Here is a 27,689-nt window from a genome sequence, read left to right on the forward strand (position 1 = left end):
AGTAGGTTCCACACTGCCAACACGGAGGCTGATGTGGGGCTCCATTTCATCAACTATGATACCATGACCTGAGCCAAAATCTAGAGTCAGACGCTTAAGTGACTGGGCCACCCAGGTGCCCCGTTGCAATCCTTATTACAGCTTTATACTTGTTTTTTTGATTATTGCCAGAAGACTCCTAGTGTTCTACGGACTTCAGATTAATATGTACAGTTTTCAACATTGAGATTACTGTGTTTAGGCAGAGTATACAAAGAACCTAATATTTTATGACTAATGCCATATAAAAGATTCTGCTAGTTGAATATCAGTAGTCTATTCTTGAGACAAAAAAAATCTGACCAAATTGCAATGAGAAGAAATGTGCTCACATGGCATCAGATAAAACCTGCTCACTTGGTTTTTTCATTTGTTTCTTAAATATAGGGCTTGCAAATGGCTGTATCTTAGAATAGACTTCAAAAATATACACACTTTGATAATTTGCCTCCACATCTTTTCATCTATCACATTCACCTTTGATGTAGGGATTTTCTGCCCCTAATAGCTCATTTTCTGACATTTTCTTTCCCAGAGGAGCAGAGTAGCTAAAAGTATAGGCTTCAGAAGCAAACTGCCAGACTGAATCCTTGCTTGGCTGCTTACCTGCTGTGTCCATGAGCAAGTTTCTTTCTTCCTTCCACCCCCTGCTTTTTTTTTAAAGTAAGAGCATGGGCAAGAGGGTCAGAGAGTGAGAGACAGACAATCTTAAGCAGGCTCCACGTTCAGCACGGAGCCCATCGTGTGGATAGATCCCACATCCCTGGGATCGATGACCTGAGCTGAAATCAAGATTCAGATGCTCAACTGACTGAGCTACCTAGGAGCCCCATGAGTAAGTTTCTTACTCTCTCTAAGCTTTTGTCTCCTCATCGGTAGAATGTTGGTAACTATAGTAGTACCTCACAGCTGTTAGAAGTGAGGAAGAGTTCATACAAGGAAAGTCCTTAGCGCAGTATCTGGGCTCCATAAGTGAAGCCACTACTATGATTTAAAACTTCTTTTATGGGGGCGCCTGGGTGGCGCAGTCGGTTAAGCGTCCGACTTCAGCCAGGTCACGATCTCGCGGTCTGTGAGTTCGAGCCCCGCGTCGGGCTCTGGGCTGATGGCTCAGAGCCTGGAGCCTGTTTCCGATTCTGTGTCTCCCTCTCTCTCTGCCCCTCCCCCGTTCATGCTCTGTCTCTCTCTGTCCCAAAAATAAATAAACGTTAAAAAAAAAAAATTAAAAAAAAAAAACTTATTTTATGCTTAAAATCAACCTAAAGTGCATTTTTCGTTTTACCACCTTATTTTTTCTTATGTGTCATTGATAGTGATCCCTTATTTGAGGGATGGGATAACTTAAAAACATTTTCTATTAAAATATGTGTGTAGCTATGATAAAACCATAAGAAAATCTTGTTTTATTTGATGGACATTCCTGGTTATCAAGTTTAGCTTTGTTTTCCTAGCTTTTCAGAGAAATAGGTGGATCCAACTACACCTTTTTAGATCTATAAGCACCATTAAGTGATAAATTTAGGCCACAATTATGTTTTCAAGTAGATATATTAATATCTGGATGTGTTTTTTTTGTCATAGTGATATAATACAACTTACACTACCAAGGTAAATGAAGGAAAGATTTGACATATTGCTTTGTTTGCCCACTTTTAGTTGACCTATGGCAGTCTGGAATAATGACAAAAATGTTAATGCCCAAAATAAAACCATTAGAATTTCTATGCTTTTCTGTTGTTATCAGTCCTTCATTTGTAATAGACTGCCCTTCAAATGCTAATTTGTGTTAAAAAAGTAACTCTTAGGAAATGCTTCAAGTTCATATTGGGATATGGCTTGCATTTTGAATTTTCAGTTAACTAAGAAATACACTTGTAAACTATGAACACAAGTCCTGCTTCAGCAGTGAAAATTGTAATTTGATGTTTAATCACCAATTTGCAAAATAAAATCATGCATTTATAAACATTCCACAAAATTTTTAAATAATATCGTTGATGTCGTTAAGAGGAAAGGGATTTTGAATACAAGTAATGCAGAACTGTTCTTGTTTATGAAAGCCAAATCATAAGGTCTTTAACAATTGGCTCTTTTTCTTTTCAGTTTATTGCAGAGATTGTTTTTGCTGTTTTGGACTGTCTCAACCCTTGCTAATGACACTAGGCAGCCTCAGATCATATTACTAAAACCTGTTTACCTTAGCAACAAGCTAACTTGATTTTATTACCAGAAAATGGATTATGAATTCCCAATTATTAAAATGTTGGCTTTCAAATAATCAACTTTTGTCTTTAAGGTTTTTGGTTTTTTAGGTTATAGTTACATGCAGGATAGAAGTGTACAAAAATATTAAGCAGAGAGTAAGGAAAAACAATTTTTGTACAAGAGAGAAGGGAATATTTAAGATTACAGGGGTGTGGACCTTGTTGGGGTCAGGTAGAATTACAGATACACTACGCCATAACTTTGGAGAGTATTTCTGGATTTTGAGTGGTATAAAAATGGAATTTAAAGTATCATATAACGCTCCTTGTGGCCCAAATAATGTATTTTATTTTTGACCTCTACAATTCACAAAACCTTGTGTGAAAACTTTCATACTAAAACTACAATAAAAATAATTTTAGCTGGAAATACTCCAACTAGTTTAAGTAATACTGTAATCGGTGCAATCATGACTTTAATTTGGTTGAACATTGGGAAAAATGGGAAAAAATCCCCTTATACATGCACACACGCTCCTAAAACATAATAAAACATGCCTTGTATTTGTCAAAATGGAACCTTGGGGCTGCCCTTTGCCCTCCTTCAGATATCACTTAACTTTTTCTCTAGTTATACTTAAGTATTTCAGAGAAGTGTAAACAAAATTTACCTTTCAGGCTCTTATTTTACGGGTATTTTGGCTAGACTGTCATCCATGTTAGGTATGGAATATGCAGCATGAGCCTTACATCTTAAAATCTATTTGACAAACCTTTGAAGCATACTACAAGGCTGTTTGGTTTTACAAGTGCAGAAACCAAGATCTGGGAGGGTGACTGCCCAAAACGCAGCTGCTGCATGGCTGCCCCGGGATCCCCAAGGCCAAACTCCAGGTGCAGGTACGAGGCATGACGTCACCGGTGGTGCCAGGCGGCGGCTCCGAGAGCTGCGGACGTGGGCTGGGCCGGAAGCGGTGCTGCTGGCGGCCCTCCTCGCTCCGCCCCACGCGAGCTGGTCGCTGAGTCGCCCAGGCCGCGGTCTGCGAAACCGGAGTGGGGGGCGAGGCGCCTGCCGGCCCCGCCCCTCAGGCAGGTCCCACCCATCAAGGCAGCCCCACTCCTCCTGCCTTGGCGTGGCCGGGCGCGGCGCGAGGTGGGCGCTGCCGGTGAGTGCCAGTTCGTGACGGCCGGCTCGGTCTGCGCCTGGGTGGGGAGGCGGAGAATGGAAATGGGCTTATCGGCCATTACGTTCTATCTTGCCAGCGCCAGCAGCCCTGTAGCGGTGACAACGATGGACCCGGAGCCTCTGAGCCGTGCGGAGGGAGAAGCAGTTGGAGCCTCTGGAGCTGCGGCCGCCGGGACGTTCAGGGAATCGACTCGGCAGGTAGGTGGGGCCGGCGAGGGAGGTGGCGGCGCGGAGGCTGGGGCTAGGAGAGACTAGCTGAGAGGAGACAGCCCTCGTCCGCCGGCTGCCCTCTTTGGCCTGCCCGGTGTTGTGTTCCTCCCAGCAGGCCGCCCGCCGGAGGTGCGTTTTGGGGTTCGTCCTCACGGTATCCTCGCCTCTGCCCAAAGGCACCGGCTTGGGGCAAGGGGCGAACGCCTCGCCACAGCAGGGCGTCCCTCACCAACCCTTTCCGCTGGCAGCTCTGCGGACTGTGGGGGGCTCCCGGGGGTGCTATTCCATCTTGGGGTCTGCGAGCGAGGAACGAAGGCGTGGCTCCAAAAGGCTGTCCTTAGAGTAGCTGGAAGCCAGGTGACGGCGGTTTCAGACACTTCTCTGCCTCTCCTTGTGCAAGCGCCTGAGTGTCTTGTTTGTGCCCTTTGGTTAGCTAATAGCAACTATGTGCTGAGCGTTTACAGGCTTTCTTTCACTTAATCCTGATAACTTCTGCATGATGTGGGCGTTATCCCCATTTCACTCGCGGGGTAACTAAGGCTCGGAGCTGCCCAATAGAAGCATAATGGGAGCCACATTTTCTAGTAGCCATTACTTAAAAAGTAAAAAGAAATTTTAATTTTTATTTATATATTATTAATATTTTATTAACCTAATTTAACAAAAAACTTAAATATGTAATTAATGTGAAAGTTAACAATGAGATATTTTACGTTCTTTTTGATACAAGGCTTAGGAATCCTGCGTGTGTTTTAGACCTATTGCACATCTAAGTTTGGGCTATCCTCATTTTAAGGGAGCATTAGCCACATGTGGCTAGTGGTTACTGTGTTGGACAGCAGAAGTTTAGAGAGGTAAGGCCTGGAGGTTTGTTTTGTTTTCAGTTTCATAGTTTAAAGTAGTAGTTTAGGGGAGCCTAACTGGCTCAGCTGGTGGAGCATCCAACTCCATCTCAAGATGGTGAGTTCAAGCCCCACTTTGGGTGTGGAGCCTACTTTAAGAAAAATAATAAAGTGTTCTTTTATTAAAAAAAAAAATAGTTTAGGAACTTTGGCCAAGTAAAACTAATGAAGAAATTGTTTCACCTGAAACTAGCTTGTTAGTACAGTGTGGGCCATTAAGAACCTCGAGTTTCTCCTATGTAGAAATCTTTCCACCTTCAGTGGAAATGAAGCTTTTTGGGTAGCTTCAGTTTGAGACTAACCACCACCTGAATGTTAGTAAGACATTTCCCCCAAACTACAGTTTCCTAGGGAATAGTGCGTGAATGCGAGTGTAGCTTCTTGTAGTATAGAACGTAGTTTGCATGAACAAAAACTTTTCTCCATACTAGTTTTTATATGGAATTTCTTGTTTTTCTCCTACTTGAGAAGGAGAAAAGTCATCAGCAAGAAGGAATTCAGGGGCAACACTAATTGATTAGGGAGCCTCTTTTCATTTTCAGTAGAGACCTGTTGCTGACAGGTACATGTGAACTGGACCTTTAAGTCTGTAGTGTTCGATATATTTTCATTTGGTTTTTCCTTCTGTTGTTATCATTGTTTTCATCACTGCTTCAAGCTTTGAATCACTCTAATAGCAAAGTAAACATACCTGTATTGATTTATCAGCTAAATATTGTTTGAAGAGAGGCTCTTTGTTTTTTGGTTTAGTGATATTATATTATTTTCAGATTCCTGGTTGAAACATAATAAATATCTAAACAGTAAAGGAGGCTGTTGAACAAAAAGTAGGAAGTCATAAGAATACCCCCATCGCCAGTATCTCACATTCACTTTCACCAAAAGTAAGTTTCTGTTGTGATCATTCTGAGATTTCCTATGCATATATAGTCTCTTCTGCATTAAACATAAATAGGTTCATACTATACAAACTGTTTTCTGACTTTCCCTTTTTTGCTCTCTCATTCACATTCCTGAAACAGAAACATCTCTGGGAACCCCAGATCTATGCCTTTGAGCATATTTAGAGCAAAGAGGCCCAAGTGGGGACTTGGGTGGAAGGAGAGCCTCCTGTCCTTGATCAGTTGTCTGAACTGAGAAATTCTAAATGCAGTGTAGGGAAAGGAGTAAGAAATAGGAGCTTGGCTTTGTATTTAGAATTTCACCTCAAATCAGGCCATTGAGTACCTGTTGTGATATCCTATCAGGCAGGTTCTTTGACTAGACTTTTAACCAAAATCTGAGCCTCAATATTATTAAAGGAGTGAAAATTTTAGTGCTACACATTCATTTATGTAGCACCTCTGATACCAAGAACTTATGATGTGCTAGGAACTATCTGGTGAAGGATACACACTCTGCCTACTTCCATGTTGCTACCTAGTTGGGGATGATGACACAGAATAAATTCCATGATGTGCAGTACATGTTTTAAAGAAGTTCTTGGTGCTAAGGGACTGTGTAAAAAGAAAATTGCCGTTAAAATCAGGCCCCGAGGAACTAGATAAGTTAATTTACAGTCTAGTCTGGTTAACTATAAAATGTGAATTGACAATGCATCTATTAATTTCCTGATGTTAGGAACCTCTTTTTTCGGATCTTTGGAATTTGTTAAAATGGAATTTGTATTATGGACAGTGAAATTTTTCTTACTAAGAGGTTTATTGTTTATCAGTAAAAAAGAAACATTTGCAAAATTCAGAGAATAACTTTCATTTATAATTGTTGGGAATTTTGCACCAGACTATTTTCATTTTCTGGTTGGTTTTACTCATCAATGCCTCCCTTCACTGTTCCCCCTTTCTTTTTCCCTAGAGGTTGGAATCACATGTCATAAACTGTCTTTCACAGGTTTTTTTACTTGCCACTCTCGTTCCTTAAGATGATGGGTTGACCAAACTATAGCCTATGGGCCAGATTCCCACTAGCCACTATATAAAGTTTTTTTGGAACACAGCTGTACCCATTTATTATGTATTGTCCATGGCTGCTTTCACAGAGTTGAGTAGCTGTGATAGAAGCTATATGGCCTGCAGAACCTAAAATATTTACCATCTGACCTTTACAGAAAAGGTTTGCTTATTCCTGTTTAAGAAGATAAACCTAAAACTTGGGTTTTACTGTATCAAAAATTAATACTAAATTTTTAAAAGGAAGCCATTAGATAAAAGTCTCTTTAATAAAAATCTTTATATGAAATGTTACTAGAGCAAATAAAATGCCGTTTTTAATTCTATATTGTGTGTAGAGAATATTACTCAAAGTTTTGTTTAAACTTAACCTCGGTGTTGGAATGAAAAATATGAATCATGTTTCAGCCTTCACCTTTGCAGGTTTTAAAAAATCTTTTGGAAGGAATATTGCCAAGAGTCACAGCTAATGGAGATAGTAGCTAAGTTTATACTAATTGTTATGAACCAGCCAGAATGTTTTGATGTATTCAAGTTGTCCAAGGAAGGAAGGTAAAGTAGTTGAGCCAATGAGAGATACGCCTTCTCCTTTGCCTTTATCTAAGAAAGGAAAAATTAAGCCGATGAGAAATTACCAGAGGGAGCAGTGAGAAGCTGCTTCTGCTCTAATGGGGGTGGAACGGGACATGGTGATGTGCTGTGAAAGGTCTCAGCTCTGTCTACCGACAGGGACTATTGCTTTGGCATCAGATCCATCCAGATAGTGTGATGACTGGAGATATAACCCAACTCCTCTGAATTTCCCTTGCTTGTGAAGGGATCCACAGAGCTGAGTAATGGTTCAGAAGGAAATATTGACATCAGAACACCTATAAACCAAATCTTATTTCAAGGGGAAAAATGAAATTGAGTAGGAATGGCTCACTGTGCCTAGGAACCAGGTAAACCTGGTGGACCATTTGTTGTCCATTTTGTTTGTGGACATAATAAATGGGCTGGTCTTCCTTTATTAAGGGCCAGGATTTGTTTGAACCTTCAAGACAGGGTAGGGAGAATTGTGGCTTTTGTTTTTTCAGGTTAATCCAAAGATAGCCCCTGCTCTCAAGATTTTCATGATCTCAGTTCACTGTACAGGAGTCGTAGATGCTGTCAGTGATGTCTTCGTGTGTCTTGGAGCAATGTATGCGTTCTTTGAGTTGGTTATAGCTGGATTCAAATCCTGGCTAATGACTAAACTTACCTTTGGGAAGTGAAGAACAAAGAGGCCATATATTTTTTCGAAGAAGGAACTTAGAGGATTAGAGGAAATAATGCAAAAGTAAAGTTACTTATATTTGTATAACTGGGCAGTTCTAGTCCACTATTTTTATCAGTATAATCCCATCTCTGCAACTGCAGTTCAAAGAATTTTCCTGTTGGTTGAACAACATTCATGGTTTTAAAGTTTTTTTGTTTTTTTTTTTAACGTTTATTTATTATTTTTGGGACAGAGAGAGACAGAGCATGAACGGGGGAGGGGCAGAGAGAGGGAGACACAGAATTAGAAACAGGCTCCAGGCTCCGAGCCATCAGCCCAGAGCCCGACGCGGGGCTTGAACTCACGGACCGCGAGATCGTGACCTGGCTGAAGTCGGACGCTTAACTGACTGCGCCACCCAGGCGCCCCGCAACATTCATGGTTTTAAATCGTTTGGTCATATATACAAGTGTAAGACTCCTTATAGAGGACAAAATTTTTGAACTCTGGACTATTCTAGAGAATCCCACCAATGTGGACTCTAATCGTGGGAGTCCTGTAGTCCTATATCATTTTGTTCGTTTAGTCATAAAATTATATCAGTAATACATGAACATAGTCTCATCACAAAACAAAGAAAACAACAAAATACAAAAAAAGAAAAACAGGCCCCCTTGACTACTCCCTTGCCTCAACCTCTGCCCCTGTCTTAGTACCTGTCCCTAGGAGTAACCACTTGCCAGATTTTTCTTCACAATTGCACTGGTCTTTTTGAAATATTCTAGTAAGGAGATGAAATAAAGCCTTTCTTAGGAGTTTAAACTTGAGGCAAGATGACAGTGAAAAACCTTGTCCTCTCCCACAATGTGCATTTACTCTGAGTTTGGAACATGGCTATATATGTGAAGTAAAATTAGTATTTCCCTAGGAATGAAATTTGAGTGTAATTAGAATTCCATACACACTGTTATACTGAAATTTGTAAAATCCTTTTACTATCAGGAAAACTGTTGTCATCTATACATTATTGACTAAGAAATATGGAAATTTAGAGATAGAACACTTATGGCCTGTTTTCCAGATTTGATTTACAAATGAGTTTTATTTGGACTGCACAGTTTAAAATTTTTTTTCAGTTTGAATGTCTTCATGGGGGATGCTTTCAACCCAGGGTCTACCCTTCCCTATATAGTTTTGCTCACTTTTGGTACCAGTTGGCGTTAAAAAGCATTTTAATTAGGAACTTTTGGGTAAAGGAGAGATACAGAGTTAAGTTATACTAGTTTTGTTTTGCCCACACATAGCTAAGCCCAAATCCAGAGATGTAGAATTCTCTGCCATGAACTGTTATTTTATGTCTCTACTGTATGTATATGTGCATCTATATGATTTTCCTTTGATATTGTACATTAATCCATAATTAGCATTATTCTTTAAATGAGTGAAGTCCAGAGTATCTTCACATATTATATAGCATTGGAATTGCTATGACTTGAAGTGCAGTGCTTGATTTCTTAGCTGTTGACTTCAAGAACGTTTATTGGTTAAGTTCTATTTTTTACCCTCAGTAGTGAGTGTGCATGTGTTTGCTTTATTATTCATTAAACTCCACATTTATGCTGACACTCTTGTGTGTATGTGACCTCTTTTAAAAAAACATTTAAGGATTGGTTTATGTTTCTTAATTCCCTACAATACAGCAACTAAGAATCTTTTCGCCATTTGAAAGATTAACCTCACTTGAAACTCATTATCTTATTATTGACATTAGATGAATAGTGAAAGAGGCTTTGAAAATGTAGAACTCGGAGTCATAGGAAAAAAGAAGAAAGTCCCGAGGAGAGTCATCCACTTTGTGAGTGGTGAAACAATGGAAGAATACAGCACAGATGAAGATGAAGTTGATAGCCTGGAGAAGAAAGACGTTTTGCCTACTGTAGACCCGGTAAGTTTGATACTTCTGTCAGTGGTTTTTAAAATTGATTTGTTTCCCCTTAAACATTGAATGAAGGGGCCTTTTGAGGTTTAAATTAACTATATATTGATTATCAAATTATACATTATGATTTTGGTATAAAATAGTATTTTTACAAATATGGATGGAAATATTTCCTGCATTTCGGTAGTGTGAAATCATTTGAGTGTCAGAATTCTTTGTCAGCGTAGCTAGGTTTCTTTAAGAGTTATCTTACTGCAGAGTGCTTGAATTCCAGTCCCTTTGAATTAAGGACTGTAATAGTTTCCACCTAAAACTTAGGATTTGTCAGTTCTTTTTATATTGCCTCAAAGTTTGAGTAGAAGATGGGAGTGTACAGGGATGCCTGGGTGGCTCAGTTGGTTAAGCATCCGACTTCGGCTCAGGTCATGATCTCATGGTTCGTGGGTTCAAGCCTATGGCAGGCTCTATGCTGACAGCTCAGCGCCTGGAGCCTGCTTTGGATTCTGTGTCTTCCTCTCTTTCTGCCACTTTCCAGCTTATGCTCTCTCTCTCTCTCTCAAAAATAAATAAACATTAAAAAAAAATTAAAAAGAAAAGAACATGGGAGTGAATAGTTCTTAATTTTATGTGCCTTATCAGCTAAATTTAAGAATTTCTAAATTATACATGATGTACTATAAAATTATAGGACTAGCTGTACATTCTTAAAAAGGAGTGTTGTCCTTCTAAGTAGGTTTTTGAGAGTTTAGTTGATCAGTATTTACTGACTTTCTAATGGGTTCTCTTTCAGGCACTGGTGATACAGCAATGAGTACATAAATTTCTATTACATGCTAGTGGGCAGACAGGTAATAAATACATACTATAATTATTAGACTGAAAATTGCTATAAAGAAAATAAACCAGGATAACAGGATAGAGAATTATTAATTTGTATTCGATTTTAAAAATGTTATTACTAGTTTTTTTATTAGATTCCACTCTTCATAAATTTTGGTTATTAAAAAAACATCAGATCCAGAGTCTCTACTATAGAATATATTCAAAGGACTGTGCAGTATACTCTGATGGCATTTCTAAATGCATGCAAAACATTGCAGAGGTGTTTCATGCATTGGGAGAATTGTTGGAATAAGTGTTTTTCTTTTAAATTAATTTGAAGGGATTCTTATTTATATACATTGTGTATATATGTATGAATTTAATTTAATTTAATTTAATTTTTATGTTTATTTATTTTGAGAGAGAGAGAGCATGAGTGGGTAAGGAGCAGAGGGAAAGGGAGAGAGAATCTAAAGTAGGTTCCGTGCTGTCAGCATGGTGCCTGACGTGGGGCTCACAGACTGTGAGATAATGACCTGAGCTGAAATCAAGAGTTGGTCACTTAGCTGACTGAACTGCCCAGGTTCCCCTTAAAAGTCATTGTCTCAAAAGTTGCTCTCTACTTACAAAGAAACTGATAATAAAAGCATTGTGTAGAAACGAATGCATTCTTACTACTTTCCTAAAGATTAACTCTTTTTTAAAAAAGCTTGATTGAAGTGTGCCTGTGTGGCACAGTCAGTTGAGTGTCCAGCTCTTGATTTCAGCTCAGATCATAATCCAGCGGTCATGGGATCAAGCCCCACATTGGGCTCCACACTGAGCGTGGAGCCTGCTTAAGATTCTCTCCCTCCCTCCCCACCTCCCTTCCTCTCTCTCTCTCTCTCTCACTCTCTCTCACTTTCTCTCCCTCTGCCCTTCAACCCTTACTCTCTCTCTCTAAAAAAAAAAATTAAAAAAAGGAAATAAAAGCTTTATTGAAATACAGTTCACTTGGCATACAATTCACTGATATAAAGTTACAGTGACCTGGCATTTATTTATTTATTTATTTATTTAAATGTTTTATTTATTTTTGAGAGGAAGTGCACAAACAGGGAAGGGGCAGAGAGACAGAGAGAGGATCTCAAGCAGGTTCCGTGCTGTCAGCTGTAAGCTCAAACTTACAAAGCAAACCATGAGATTATGACCTGAGCCAAGATCAAGAGTTGGACACTTAATCAACTGAGCCACTGAGGTGCCCCAGGTCTTTGATCTATTTTGAGTTAATTTTTGTATATGGTTTGAGGTAAGGGTCTAACTTCATTATTTTGCATGTGGTTTTTCATTTTTCTCATTCTTTTCTCATTGTATGATCTTAGTATTCTTGTCAAATTTGATCATAGAATGTGGTTTTATTTCTAGACCCTCAGTTCTCCTCCACTGATATATGTATATATGTCTTTCCTTGTACCAGTACCGCACTGTCTGGGTTACTGTTGCCTTATAGCAAATTTTGACGTTGAAGGCATTGAGACTTTCTACTTTGTCCTTTTTCTCCCAAGATTGTTTTGACTATTCTGGGCCCCTTTCAATTCCATATGAATTTTAGAATCAGCTTGTCAGTTTCTGCAAAGAAGTTAGCTAGGGATTATGTTGAATCTGTAGATAAATTTTAGAGCATTGATGTCTTAAGACTTTTGATTCATGAATCTTTAACTTCTTTAGATCTCCCTTAATTTTTTTCTATACTGTTTTGTAATTTTCAGAGTATAAGTTTTATACTTCATTCTTAAATTTATTTCTAAGTATTTTTTTTTTTTTGATGCTACTGTAAGTGGAATTGTTTCCTTACAGTTTTCTTCTCTTCGAATCTGGATGCTTTTTATTTGATGTTCTTGCCTAATTACCGTAGCTAGAACCTGCATTACAATGTTGAATAGAAGTGCTGAGAAGTGGCCATTCTCATCTTGTTCTAAATCTTGCGCGAAACTGTTCCATCTTTTACTGTTAAATATGATGTAGCCATGAGTGTTCTGTAGATTCCCTTTATCAGTTTGAAGAACCTCCCTCTATTCTTAGGCTTTTTTTTTTTTTTTTTTAAATCATGATGCAGCCTTGAATTTTGTAAAATGCTTTTTCTGCATCAATTGGGATGGTTTTGAGATTTTCTTTATTCTATTGGTATAGTGACATTAATTGATTTTTTGGATGCTAAACAAGCCTTACATTCTTAGGATAAAACCCACTTGATCATTGTATATAATTATTTTTATATGTTCCTGATTTGGTTTGCTGGTAATTACTGTGAATTTTTGCACCCATATTCATAGAAAATACAGGTCTGTAATTTTCTTGTAAGGTCTTTGTCTGGTTTTAGTACCAGAGTAATACTGGCCTCCTAAAATGAGTTGGGAACTGTTGCCACTCCTGGTTTTTTGGAGGGGGCGTGGGGGGGAAGAGTTTGTAAGAATTGGTATTCTTTTATTTTTTTAAGTTTATTTATTTATTTTGAGAGAAATCAGGGAAGGGACAGGGAGAGAGGGAGAGAGAGAATCCCAAGCAGACTCTGTGCTGTCAGTGCAGAACCTGATGTGGGGCTCGATCTCATGAACTGTGAGATCATGACCTGAACCGAAATCGAGTCTGATGCTTAACTGACTGAGCCACCCAGGTGCCCCCAGAGTTGGTATTTATTCTTAATTAAATGTTTGGTAGACTTTGCCTGTGAAGCTGCCTAGGCTTTTCATTGTGTCTGGTTTTTTTTGTTTTGTTTTGTTTTTGTTTTTTTTTAAGTTTATTTATTTTGAGAGAGGGAAAGAGTACAAGTGGGAGAGTGGCAGAGAGGAGGGGGAGGGAATTCCAAGCAGCTCCACTGACAGTGCAGAGGATGACTTGGGGCTTGATCCCATGAACTGTGGAGTCATGACCTGAGCCAAAATTAAGAGTTGGACGCTTAACCGACTAAGCCACCCGGGCACCCTGTGTATAGTTTTTTTTTTTATTATTATTACAAAATTGTCTTCTTTCTTTTTAAGTCCATTGTGGCAGTTCTGTTTATTTCTTATAGGTAAGTTATCTAATTTGTTGTCATGCAGTTGTTCACCGTATTCCTTTATAGTTTTTTCCGTTTTTTCATTTCTGATTCTAGTAATTTGGGTCTTCCTTTCTCTTGGTCAGTCTAGCAAAAGATTGATCAATTTTGTTGATCTTTTCCAAGAATGAGCATTTGGTTTCATTGATTTTCTCTTTTATTTTTTTTGTCCATTTCATTAGTTTTCACTCTGGTCTTTATTATTTCCTTCCATCTGCTTGCTGTAAGTCTAGTTTGCCCTACTTTTTCCAGTGTCTTGAGGTGGAAGGTTAGGTTATCTTCTTTCTTAATTAGCTATGAACTTCCCCTTCTAAAAAAAATTATTTTGGAGAGAATGTGTGAGCAGGGGAGAAGGGCAGAGGGAGAGACAGAATCTCAAGTAGGCTCCATGCTCAGCGTGGAGCCTGACACGGGGCTCAATCCCATGACCTTGGGATCATGACCTGAGCCAAAATCAAGAGTTGGTCATCCAACTGACTAAACCACCCAGGCGCCCCTGAAATTCCCTTTTAGAACTGTTTTAATTACATCTCATAAATTTTGTGTGTTACCTCTTCATTTTCATTCATCTCAAAGTATTTTCTCTTTGACCTATTGGTTTTTTTAAGAATATGTTATTTATTTCCCACATATTTCTTTTTTTTTTTAACTACTTTTTTTTTTTTTAAGTTTATTTATTTTTGAGAGGGGGGAGACAGAGAGAGAAAGAGAAAGTGTGCAGGAGGGTTAGAGGGAGAGAGGGAGGCGGAGAATCTGAAGCATGCTCTGTGCCATTAGCTGATTGCGGAGCTCGAATCCACTGACCATGAGGTCATGATCTGAGCTGAAATCAAGAGCCAGTTGCTTAACCCACTGAGTCACCTAGGCGCCCCTATTTCCCCCATGTTTCTTAAATTTTCACATTTTTTTTTCTTTCTTGATTTCTAATTTCACCCCCATGTGGTTGGAGAACATACCTTGTATTCTTTCTCTCCTTTTAAATCTATGGAAGTTTGTTTTATGGATATCAGCATCTGGTCTGTCGTATGTTCTGTACATACTTGAGAAAAATGTATATTCTGTTGTTGTTAGGTGGTGTGTTCTATAGATATGTTAGGTCTGGTTGGTTCATAGTGTTTTTCAAGTCTTCAATTTCCTTGTTGATCTGCCTGATTGTCCTATTCATTATTCAAAATGGGGTGTTGTCTCCAGCTGTTATTGTTGAGTTGTCTATTCCCTTCATTTCTGTCAGTTTTTGTTGAGTCCCTCTTCTGAATTTTTCATTTTAGTTATTACACTTTTCAACTACAGAATTTCTATCTGGTTCTCATTAATAATTTTCATTTTTTTATTGATTTTGTCTTTTAAAAAAAAATTTTTTTTTAACGTTTATTTATTTTTGAGACAGAGGGAGACAGAGCATGAACAGGGGAGGGGCAGAGAGAGAGGGAGACACAGAATCTGAAACAGGCTCCAGGCTCTGAGCTGTCAGCACAGAGCCCGACACGGGGCTCGAACTCACGGACTGTGAGATCATGACCTGAGCCGAAGTCGGACGCTTAACCGACCAAGCCACCCAGGCGCCCCTGATTTTGTCTTTTTGATGCAACATTGTTATTCCTTCCTTTATTTCTTTAATTATGTTTTCCGTTACTTTGATGTTTTTTCTGTTAAATCCAACATCTAGTCACTCATGGGTAGTTTCTGTTGCCTGCTTTTCTTCCTGTGTACAGAGTATACTTCTCTGTTTCTTTGCATGACTCTTAGTTTTTTGTTGGAAATTGTACATTTTAGATAACATATTGCAACAACTCTGGGTACTGCCCCTTGCCTTCTCCCTCTCCTCCCTCCCACCCAGTCTTATTATTTGCTTGTGTTTTTGTTTTGTTTTGTTCTGTTTAGTGACTGTTGGATTATTTTAGTGAAGTCTGTCTCCTCCCCATGTCCTGTTCTCTCCTACAAACTAGCTGGCCTAAAAAAAAAAAAAAAAAAAAAGGGGGGGTTGGCGCCTGGGTGGCTCAGTCGGTTGAGCATCTGACTTCGGCTTAGGTCATGATTTCACAGCTCATGAGTTCAAACCCCATGTCGGGCTCTGTGCTGACAGCTCAGAGCCTGGAGTCTGCTTCGGATTCTGTGTCTCCCTCTTTCGCTGTGCCCCTCCCCCATTCATGTTCTGTCTCTCTCTCAAGAATAAATAAAACATTTAAAAACATTAAAAAAAAAAACAAAACTAGCTGGCCTGTAGTTTAGCCTGCATCTTTATAGACTCTAAGAACTTCCTCTCAATTACCTTTCACGATAATCTCTACTGATTTTGAGAGCACCCTTTGGGCTTGAACTTTTCCAGCTCTGTTACAAATGAAGTCAGTTCCTTTGGGAAAAGATTAGGAACTGTCTGTTTTATGGCTTATTCTCCTGGGCAAAATCTCTTAACCAGAGCTCTGAAGTTGGTGGTAGGGACAGTGGTGCATTTCTGAGTGACACACATACTTTTTTTTTTTTTTTTTTAATTTTTTTTTTTGACGTTTATTTTTTTTTTTGAGACAGAGAGAGGCAGAGCATGAACGGGGGAGGGTCAGAGAGAGGGAGACACAGAATCCGAAACAGGCTCCAGGCTCTGAGCTGTCAGCACAGAGCCCGACGCGGGGCTCGAACTCACGGACCGCGAGATCATGACCTGAGCCGAAGTCGGACGCTTAACCGACTGAGCCACCCAGGCGCCCCAAGACACACCTACTTTAAGAGCTGACTGCTTGGTGGAGGTGGGGAGCCTTAGATCTTTTTGGTTTTTTTCACCGCCTCATGAACCGGGCCTATTAGTGCCCCAATATTCTTAGTGGCACCGTGCCCATGGTATAGCCTCCATTCCATGAATGGGGGCTGACAGAAGGAATCCCCTACCTGTCAACTGCATTTACCTGGAACTTAGTCTCAGTAATAGGTGGCTTGTGGGCAGGATCAGAAATGCTGATTGATGGCCTATCATGCAATATTTGTCCTCCTGAGACTGGCTTATTTTATTAGCATAATGTCCTCAGTTTCATCTAGGTTGTTGTATATGATAAAATTCCCTTCTTTTTTACGGTGAATTTTTCAATTTTATGTATACACCACAATTTCTTTATCCATTCATTTGTCAGTGGACATTTAGGTGTTTCCACATCTTAGCTGTTGTGAATAATGCTACAGTGAAGATGGGAGTGGAAATAACTTCAAGGTCCAGATTTCAGTTCTTTTGGGTAAATGCCAATATTGTAAATGGGAAAAACAGCAGGATAGAGAAAGTATGATAGTGTTGTAAAAAACATACACACTTAGGAAAAGACTGAGAAAATATACTAAAATATTAATGATAATTATTTACAGGTAGTGGAAAAATGGGTGGCTTAGATGTTCTTTATATTTTGCCCCATTTTCTAAGTATTATACAGTAAATAAGCATTACTTTTGTAATCTAAAAATAAGTTGTTCAGTCCCAAAATTTGTATGGAACCACAAAAGACTCCCAATAGCCAAAGTAATGTTGAAAAAGAAAACCAAAGCTGGAGGCATCAAATCCGAGACTTTAACCTGTATTACAAAGCTGTAATCATCAAGACAGTATGGTATTGGCACAACAACAGACATATAAATCAATGAAATAGAATAGGAAACCCAGAATGGACCCACAGATATATGGCCAATGAATCTTCAACAAAGCAGGAAAGAGTATCCAGTGGAAAAAAGACAGTCTCTTTAGTAAATGGTGCTAGGAGAACTGGACAGCAACATGCAGCAGAATGAATGTGGACCACGTTTACACCATACACAAAAGTAAATTCAAAATGGATGAAAGACCTAATTGTGAGACAGGAAACCATCAAAATCCTACAGGAGAAAACAGGAAGCAACTGCTTTGACCTCGGCCACAACAACTTCTTACTTGACATGCTTCTGGGGGAGGCAAGGGAAATAAAAGCAAAAATGAACTATTGGGACCTTATCAAGATAAAAAGCTTTTGCACATCTGGGGTGCCTGGGTGGCTTAGTCAGTTAAACGTCTGACTACAGCTCGGGTCATGATCTTATGGTTCGTGAGTTCGAGCCCCACATCAGGCTCTGGGCTGTGGAGTCTGCTTCGGATTCTGTGTCTCCCTCTGCCCCTCCCCTGCTCGCTCTCTCTCTCTCTCTCTCTCTCTCTCTCAGAAAATGAATAAAACACTAAAAAAAAAAATCTAAAAAAACCAAAAAACTTCTGCACTGCAAAGGAAACAATCAACAAAACTAAAAGGCAACTGACAGAATGGGAGAAGATATTTGCAAATGACATATCAGATAAAGGGTTCGTATCCAAAATCTATAAAGAATTTATCGAACTCAACACCCAAAGAACAAATAATCCACTGAAGAAATGGGCAAAAGACATGAATAGACACTTTTCCAAAGAAGACATCCGGGTGGCTAATAGACACATGAAAAGATGCTCAACATCGCTCATACCAGGGAAATACAAATCAAAACCACAATGAGATATTACCTCACACCTGTCGGAGTGGCTAAAAATAACAATTCAGGAAACAACAGATGTTGGTGAGGATGTGGAGAAAGGGTAACCCTCTTTCACTGTTGGTGGGAATGCAAACTGGTACAGCCACTCTGGAAAACAGTATGGAGGTTCCTCAAAAAGTTAAAAATAGAATTACTCTACAACCCAGCAATTGCACTACTAGATATTTATCCAAAGGATACAAAAATGCTGATTCAAAAGGCTACATGAACCCCAATGTTTATAGCAGCACTATCAACAAATAGCCAAATTATGGAAAAAGCCCAAATGTCCGTTAACTGAATGGATAAAGAAGACGTGGTATATATATACAATGGAATACCACTCAGTGATGAAAAAGAATGAAATCTTGCCATTTGCAACAATGTGGTTGGAACTGGAGGGTATTAAGCTAAGTGAAGTAAGTCAGAGAAAGACATCACATGATTTCACTCATATGTGGAATTTGAGAATCTTAACAGATGAACATAGGGCAAGGGAAGGAAGAATAAGGTATAAACAGAGAGGGAGGCAAACCATAAGAGACTCCTAATACAGAGAACAAACTGAGGGTTGATAGGGGTGGGGAAAATGGGTGATGGGCATTAAGGAAGGCACTTATTGGGATGAGTACTGGGTGTTATATGTAAGTGGTGAATCACTGGATTCTACTGAACCAAGACTACACTGAATGTTAACTAATTTGAGAATAAAAAACAAATAAAACATTTAAAAAATAATAAAAAATAAAAATAAGTTTAACAATCAAAAAGATAGCAAGTCTTAATAGTTCTCTATTAAGGAAGAGATGGATAGTTTATGCAGGAAGAGATTGATACTTAAATTTTTGTAGAAAAAATGAATCAGCTTGAGTTTGCATCATAAACTGGAAGTCTTGAAGACCAAGATCTAGTCCATTTTTCTTATTACTGGGATGGTGGTGGCGGTAGCGATGCTGGCAGTAGTAGCAAGGTTCCATTGTAGGCTCTTGAGTCATCTGTCCTTTTGATTCAGTGAGGTCAATGTTTAAACAAAGAGCCCTATACGTTCATTCTGTATAATTGTGTGTGATGATAGATGTTATTCGGGGATCCTTATCCGTTTCCTCAGCTCTGGAGCAGGTTTGACTTTTTGGTAGTCACCACATGGTTATTAGCAATTGTTCTCTCTAGAAACAACCCCAGGAGAATTGGTCCACTTAGAAATAGATGCTTTCCTTCAAAAGCCTGCTTAATCCCTTTCTAAGTAGTTTCTTGGCCCTATCATTATAATGTGTTATAGAAACTGATTCCATTCCCTAGATTACTGCACTGTCCCATTTGCTGGAAGGACTATAAGGTAAACATGAAGGGGGGCCTGGGTGGCGCAGTCGGCTGAGCGTCTGACTTCGGCTCAGGTCGTGATCTCGCAGTCTGTGAGTTCAAGCCCTGCGTTGGGCTCTGTGCTGACAGCTCAGAGCCTGGAGCCTGCTTCGGATTCTGTGTCTTCCTCTCTCTGCCCTTCCCCACTTGCTCTCTCTTTCTCTCTCTCTCTCTCTCAAAAATAAGCATTAAAAAAAAAAAGGTAAACATTAAGATGAGAGCATCTTAAACAGAGTCCCTAAAATAACCCTTATCCTCAAATAAGAGAGATGCTTCCTGCTCTGAATGTAGAAGATATACATATATTAGATTTGATTGAGGAAAACATAAATATACGGTATTTTCTTAGTTAAATGTATTTGCTTGGACACTCATTCTTGTGTAAATAGAAGTGGAGGAGCTAACTCACTTCTGTGTCTTTCCAAGAATCCTGTCACAGAAATTCGCTTACCCACTTTTCATGAGAAGATTGTGTTATATGTTTCCCCCTTTTCTCTTTAGTTCGTCTACCCAGTTACAGATATTCCTGTGTTTGCTGTTTTAATACCCTTATAATCATGAACATATCTTAGCTAAGAATGTTATCTTTTTTCTCCTTCCTGGAAACAGTATTAAAATAATAATAATAATTGTTATTTGATTGATTGCTCTCTACTTCCTTTTGGTAAACAAAAATATTGGTATAGTGAAGCATGCTTATATTACTGATTTCATCCACAGAGGCAAACTGTCATCTGTGTGGCAAGCTTCACAGAAGTATTCTGTAGGAAGTGCAGCATCAAGATTAACAATGGAATTGTACAATGTAGATTGCATTCTACCATTGGTCCTATAAATATACAGTCAGCTTGTCTTGGGCTATATGGTCTAGTCCCTTTATAACCTTTAAAGAAACAGAAAAACTCATCTTGTTGCTTATTTGGTCATTTATTTTCCCACCATTGAAAGTTCATTTGATATACCCTTACTTATTCTGCTTCATTTATCTGAATCTTAATTTGCCTACTGTATCATAAAGTATGTTGTACTGTATGATTTAAAAAATGTTTTTGAATTAATTTATTTTTAAATTTACATCCAAGTTAGTTAGTATATAGTGCAACAGTGATTTCAGGAGTAGATTCCTTAATGCCCCTTACCCATTTAGCCCATCCCCCCTCCCACAACCCCTCCAGCAACCCTCTGTTTGTTCTCCATATTTAAGCATCTCTTATGTTTTGTCCCCCTTTCTGTTTTTATATTATTTTTGCTTCCCTTCCCTTATGTTCATCTGTTTTGTATCTTAAAGTCCTCATATGAGTGAAGCCATATGATATTTGTCTTTCTCGTACTGACTAATTTCGCTTAGCATAGTATCCTCCAGTTCCAACCAGGTGGTTGCAAATGGCAAGATTTCATTCTTTTTCATTGCCAAGTAATACTCCATTGTATATGTGTATATCACATCTTCTTTATCCATTCATCCATCGATGGACATTCGGGCTCTTTCCATACTTTGGCTGTTATTGATAGTGCTGCTATAAAAATTGGGGTGCATGTGCCCCTTCAAAGCAGCATACCTGTATCCCTTGGATAAATACCTAGTAGTGCAATTGCTCGGTCATAGCGATAGTTCTGTTTTTAGTTTTTTGAGGAACCTCCATACTGTTTTCCAGAGTGGCTTCACCAGTTTGCATTCCCATGTACTGTATGATTTCTTAAGGTCCCTTTCTATTTATTGCATCATCTCTCTGATACTGTGCTTATCAATAATAAAGACAAAAAAACAGCAAGACAGGAGAAAGGCTATAGATTGTCAATTCATAAATAATCAAGACTATGACTTACCAACTCCATTTTTAGGGGCTGCTGCTTTTTTTGGTTATTCCATGGGTTTAAGGTGGTAGTAGTTAAATGGGTAAATATAAAATGTCTTTGTAGAATTCTGTCTATAAAACTTTTAAATTTTTAGTTGGATTGTAGTCTATAGTACTATCTATAGAATGTTTTATGTGCCAACCAAGTATTTGATTACTTCATTCTGGCCCAAATATACAGAATGAGTTTAGGTATGAATGTTGCTAACCTGACTTCTTGTTGCAGACAAAACTTACCTGGGGCCCCTACTTATGGTTTTACATGCTTCGAGCTGCCACATCAACCCTTTCAGGTACTACTTTTCTGTTTGAGTATTGTATAACTATTATAATATGCTCCAAAAACAGGAGCTTTGCCAAACGGGGTGTTTCCAAAGTGAAGGAGAAACAATAGGGAGGTAATTACTTTACTTTCAGCAGCTAGCTAGCATTAGAAGATGTTAACTAATCTTCAGCTTCTGGTTGTGGTGTTTTTTTTTTTTTTTAAAGAACTGAAAAATGGCTTTATTAATTTAATTTATATTTTTGTGTTTTTGAAACTTAGTTCTGTCAGCAGCTATTTTGCTATTTTGTTACATGATTTCCTACTGATACTGTTGTCATTCTGTCTGCTTATTCTAGAGCCTGTAGTTACAATTCATTTATATTTTAATTTCATTAATATTTCATATCTTAAGTTGAGCTGTAACTAAGTCATATTTGAAGGAAATGAATTATCACCTTATGACTTAATCATGCTAACTTTAAACATAGGTTTTAAATCATCAAGCTTTCCTCTGTTTCCAGTTTTAACTCCCTCATAGCTTCTGTCATTTTCTGCTTTTTACTAGAGCTAATTTTGAACAGTAATTCATACAAGAAACGTTTACTGAGCACTTTTAATATACCTACACAGTATGGTGTAATGAAAAGAACATGAGCTTTACATTCAGACCTGGATTACATTTTGGATGTGCTTCATCAGCCCTTCTGAGTCTTACCTTTCACAGTGCCTGGCATGTGGCAGGCACTCAGTGCGTGTTAGAGAACAAGCCCTTCCTCTCCTACAGCCTAATGGTGTCCCAGCTCTCTAAGAGTATATGTTTTTCTTTAAAAAATAGACACATAATAGATAATTATAATACATGGTGATATGGGTTATAATTAGAGGCATAAGGAGAGTGTTGTTAGGAACAGAAGGAGCCACTACTGCCTCTTGGGGAAATCAAGGAAGATACACAGAAGAGATATATTAAGTGTTCATAATCTCCCTGAGGGCAGAGACTGTAACTTTTGTATTTTTACAGTGTCTTGCACATAGAAAATACTTTAAAAAAGTTTATGGAATTGTGTAAGTCATCTAACTTTTGTATCCTTAGTGTGTGACTTTCTTGGAGAGAAGATTGCATCTGTTTTGGGCATCAGCACCCCTAAATACCAATATGCCATTGATGAGTATTACCGGATGAAGAAGGAGGTGTGTCTCCTTTTTACATTTTTTTCATTCAGTTCGGTTTACTGTGGACTTCATGGGTTGTGTAATGAGCATATATATCGTCCTTAGCTGCCCAAAAGAGAGCTCCCTTAGGATAGGCATTTCATTCTAGTGTTATTAATTTATCAACTTAGATATTTTTAATTTATGTATTTTTTAATACTGAAATTTCTCTAGGATCTTGGTGTGAAACTAAGCTAGATTTCATTGTGCTAGGTGTTATGTGAAGTGTTATGTAATCTTCATACATCTCTCTTTGGATTATTTTTGCAATTTTAAGATGAGCAAAGAAAACTTAGTCTCTATACTTAGGATATATAGATGTGGAGGGTTAGGTGCACAGAAAATTACAAGTATTAGAAATGTGTAAGTGCCAGTTGTTAAGGCACAAAGAGGTGAAGCAATTTTGTCTGCAAATGTAGTGAGGTCTTAGGGTGGGGGTAAAATGGGTTGAGCCTTAAAGAATGAGAAAAGTTTAGCTCTCAAGAGCATGGGCTGAAGAACCAAAGGGTCTGAATTCGAGTTTTGACTCTGCCACTTCTAACTTAGTAACCTTGAGCAAGATGCTTAACGTCTGTAAAGCCTCAGTTTCTTTTTTTTTTTAATTTTTAAAAATGTTTATTGATGTTTTGAGAGAGGAAAACAGAGTGTGAGTTGGGGGAGGGGCAGAGAGAAGGAAACACAGAATCCGAGGCAGGTTCCAGGCTCCGAGCTGTCAGCACAGAGCCCAGTGCAAGCTCGAACTCGTGAACTGGGAGACCACAACTTGAGCCAAAGTCAGGCACTTAACTGACTGAGCCACCCAGGTGCCCCATGTAAGCCTCAGTTTCTTCATCTTAATAATCAGAAGTGTGGCATCCATGTTCAGGGTTGCTCTACAGATTAAATGAGTTAATATGTAAAATGCTTAGAAAAAGCACCCAATGTATATAGATGAGCATGGGATAAATATTGGAATCTTTTATTATTTTCCTTCAAGCAAATGGGGAGGGCAGCTCAGCTAAAGCTAGAATGTAGAGGCATGAAGAGAAGTCACGTATCTGGAGAAGTGGCAAGAATAGTACTTTGTCACTGGAGCAGAGTGCAACGGGAGAGTGCCTAAGGCAGCTTACTTTATATTTGTTATATGGTTTCAAAAATGTTTTATGAACACATGAGTGTTTTTAACACTACCAGCCTTGTTTACAGCCTCATTACCTCACCTGGACTAATAAAGAGTCCTAAGTGTTCTCTTTTTCTTGTTTTCTCTCAAGCTCTAGAGTGATCTTGACAGGTTACTTATTCTGTACTAACTACCCATATTGTGTTGACTGATACAATTGCCACTTCTTCCATGAATTTAGTAGTTCTGGAACTAGAAATTACTTACTGTCTAAATCTCTATAGTGCTTATTCCTTTCTGTCTTAATACTCTTTTTACATGTCTTAACTTCCCTCCTAGATTGTAAACTTCTTGAGGGCAGTGACTGCCTTATCTGTATACAAGCTGCTTACAGAAGCATTAACCATGTTAGACCATTTAGTGAATAGACCACCCTATTCCATTGAATAGGCTGGTATCCTATAATTGAAGTGATACAGTATTTAGCAATTAAAAAAATTTTTTTAATGTTTATTCTTGAGAGAGTTAGAGCATGAGTGGGGGAGGGGCAGAGAGAGAGAGAGAGAGACACACACACACACAGAATCTGAAGCAGGCTGCAGGCTCTGAGCTGTCAGCACAGAGCCTGATGCAGGGCTCGAACTCATGAACCACGAGACCTGACCTCAGCTGAATTCAGACACTTCTTCAGCTGGCTGAACCACCCAGGCGCCTCTAGCAATTTTTTAATTTAGATTAGAATCTGAAAAGATATAGCCTTTGTCAAAGTTAATTCAGGTCCCATCTAAGGGAAGCAGTGCTGTACCGTGTTTTAAAAATAACATCACTTTCTTTAAAATGTCATATAATAGTTTCCATTTCAGTTTGGGAACAGGGGACAGGGAGGTAAGTCTTGTCTTAATTTGACCAAACTGAATTGGACATGACACTAATGTTTTAGTTTAAAAAAAAACAAAGGCACAAGTAGTTGAAAGCAGGGGAACGAATATTTCTTCTGGGCATTTATATTTCAACAATTCTTGATATTTCCTCTTTTTAGGAAGAAGAAGAAGAAGAAGAAAACAGGATGTCTGAAGAAGCAGAAAGACAGTACCAGCAGAGTAAACTGCAAGCTGATTCCATTGTCCAGACGGATCAACCAGAAACAGGGGCATCCAGTTCATTTGTGAATCTCAATTTTGAAATGGAGGCAGACTGTGAAGTAGTTATGGAAAACAAACAAAATCCAGTCTCTGTCCCACCGTAGAATGAAAATGACTATCAGACTTCAAACTCTAGGGTTTTTATAATACCAGGAACTTTCACATTCTTTATTCAGTGGGACTTAATACAATTATTTATATTTTAAATTATTATCTGGAAAGGGAGAAATGTTTCTTTATTCTTAGGCTCTGTCTAGCAAAAGCCAGATCTGAAATTTGGGCATTTATATTATGCTTTTACTGTATGTCAAATTAGTGCTTTGGTTTTAAAATATTCTTTAAAAAAATAAGGACATTCTAGAGCCGTAATTGCCCATTAAGAGTTAAATTATCAAACGTGTCTGTTATTTGTGTTTGTAAGAAAAAAAATAGTTAAATTACTGATTAAGACTAATTGGAGCTGATCTTCCTGGTCTCAGATTAAAATGAGGACTTTCCCCCATAGATTTTCTCATGTTGTCTTACATTTATACATCTAACCATTAATTTCATACTAAGGATGGTTTACTGTGTGTAATAAAAGGAGCAAGACAAAAGCACTTTGATTTTTCTTTCCTTGAGAATATTTTATGAAAAGATGATAACACCAATTTTAAGATGGGTTTACTTTTTTTAATGCAGGTTACTACTTAATCTTTTTCAGTACTCAAATAACTAGCTTTGAAAATTATGTTAAAAACACTAGTTATGGGATGAATTTATTAACGTGTTTGTATTCAAGTAGTAACACCTAGTGGTTATCCATGTGGCATCCTGGTTTTGTCACTCAGTGGACCCTGAATGCTTCCTATGGGATAAAGTCGTTGCAGTGAGGTGGGTGGGGTAAGGGACAGATGAAGACTTAACCCTTCAGGGGCTCACTGTTGAATATTGTATAAGGTGCCATGGTAGCATAGTGGTGACTGGTTATTACCTTTTCAAACAACAGTAAAGTGGACAATTTACTTAACCCAGGTATGGTCATCTCTCTAGAGTCCACTGTGCTATTGGCAAAACTTACAAAAGTGTAATATGAAACTGATTTTGAAAATATTCCTAAGTATGTGCTCATAGTCTTACAGGTATCTGTATGATTGATTTATAACTAAATGTGGGTAAGGAAGAATGTGTGGAGTATTTCAGAAACGCTGCTCTTAAAAGCTTTTTCACAAACTTAAAGCTTTCAGAGATTAATGGTTGTTCAAACCAGCATTAAGCTTTCAGTCTTAAATATTTTTATATAAAATATGGCTTCAGAGAAACTCTAACGTAGGGTACAGTAGGCCTGTTAAGGAAATCTTTTATCAGTGAACACGAACATCTGGCCATTAAGTTCTTCAACTAAAATTTGAAGGATTTAGAAAAGATAATTTTTCATCTGGAATCTTCAGTTACAAGGATTTGTGGTATGGTACTTCATGGTATATGATGGTAATTTTTTGGTCATGGGTGTAAACTCTTTAATTTAGTACTTAAAGGATTAATCTTCAGATTATGTAATTAATGTCACCATAAATTTTAGTTTACCAGTAGCGCTAAAACATGTTAACCTGACCTCCTCCAATTTGTTTTAAACTTCATTTGAGATAGGACCTCTAACTCAGATATTTATTGGTTTATCCAGTGAAGGCATGCATATCTAAAGATGATCTGAATCTTCTCTCTTGAAAGGCACTAGATCTGAAAGTTTACCTAGAAACTCTTCTGATTGTAGTAGAAGGAAGATGAATTACGAAGGTTTTGTTTCTTAAATTTCACTTTCTCTACTTGTCCAACAGTGGCCAGTTTGTAATGTTTATGTAGTTATTCACTGTGCCTTAAATTTTTATACTTATGCAAACTATAAAATTTCCCAGAAATGCATTAAATGGTTTTGTCTTATTTTTAAGCCTCTTTCACTTTTCCTTCCTTTTCAACTCTTTTTATAATTACTATTTCCTTTGGATCATAGTTCATGATATTTTGCCCTCTTCTAATCTTTCTTCTCATAAACAAATTAAACACAGAACAGTATAATTGAGAATCTTTACACTGAGTTAATTTCTCTAACAAAATCCTTAACGAAATGGAGTTTTGTACAGTGTAACCCTGGTACTGGTTAATAAAGCTAGACAGATTTTTTTTTTTTTTTAATTTTTTTTCAATGTTTTTTATTTATTTTTGGGACAGAGAGAGACAGAGCATGAACGGGGGAGGGGCAGAGAGAAAGGGAGACACAGAATCGGAAACAGGCTCCAGGCTCTGAGCCATCAGCCCAGAGCCCGACGCGGGGCTCGAACTCCTGGACCGCGAGATCGTGACCTGGCTGAAGTCGGACGCTTAACCGACTGCGCCACCCAGGCGCCCCACAGATTTTTAAAAATACAATAGTGTTTTTAGTTGAAATATTAACTTGAATACTTTTTATTGAAACATCCTAAAAAGAAACATCACGTCCAAAGACTTCTAACCCAGAAATGAAATGGCTCTCTTCTAATGAATGGGTAAGTTTATAATCTCTGATACACTTAATGCTTTAGAAGACTCAAGGTTAAGTGACCACATATAAATAAATTATCCCTCAAATATGCAAATTCTTAATGTCTAATGTCAGAAATATCCCATGAAAACTTCATTTCTGAAGATGATATAGGTTTAAAGTGGACTCCTA

General features: G+C 38.2%; 1 protein-coding gene across 3 annotated transcripts; it reads left to right on the top strand.

Annotated features, from left to right (window-relative positions):
* The first annotated feature begins 3,299 nt into the window (after window positions 1-3,299).
* Window positions 3,300-26,932, top strand: FAM177A1 (family with sequence similarity 177 member A1). Of its 3 annotated transcripts, none has more exons than XM_040476928.1 (6): window positions 3,300-3,409; window positions 3,507-3,627; window positions 9,499-9,672; window positions 21,509-21,575; window positions 22,641-22,738; window positions 24,898-26,932. In XM_040476928.1, the coding sequence occupies exons 2-6, from the start codon at window positions 3,535-3,537 to the stop codon at window positions 25,102-25,104; spliced, it is 639 nt and encodes a 212-aa protein (XP_040332862.1). In that variant the 5' UTR covers window positions 3,300-3,409; window positions 3,507-3,534; the 3' UTR covers window positions 25,105-26,932. The 3 variants fall into 3 exon arrangements, with proteins under 3 accessions (XP_040332862.1, XP_040332861.1, XP_040332863.1); XM_040476929.1 differs by lacking the exon at window positions 3,300-3,409 and adding an exon at window positions 5,312-5,425 and having other exon boundaries at window positions 3,515-3,627; XM_040476927.1 differs by lacking the exon at window positions 3,300-3,409 and having other exon boundaries at window positions 3,422-3,627.
* Window positions 26,933-27,689: the final 757 nt, after the last annotated feature.

The sequence above is a fragment of the Herpailurus yagouaroundi genome, unplaced genomic scaffold (assembly GCF_014898765.1).
Source record: "Herpailurus yagouaroundi ecotype Mexico unplaced genomic scaffold, PumYag 141, whole genome shotgun sequence".
Classification (NCBI taxonomy): Eukaryota; Metazoa; Chordata; class Mammalia; order Carnivora; family Felidae; genus Herpailurus; species Herpailurus yagouaroundi.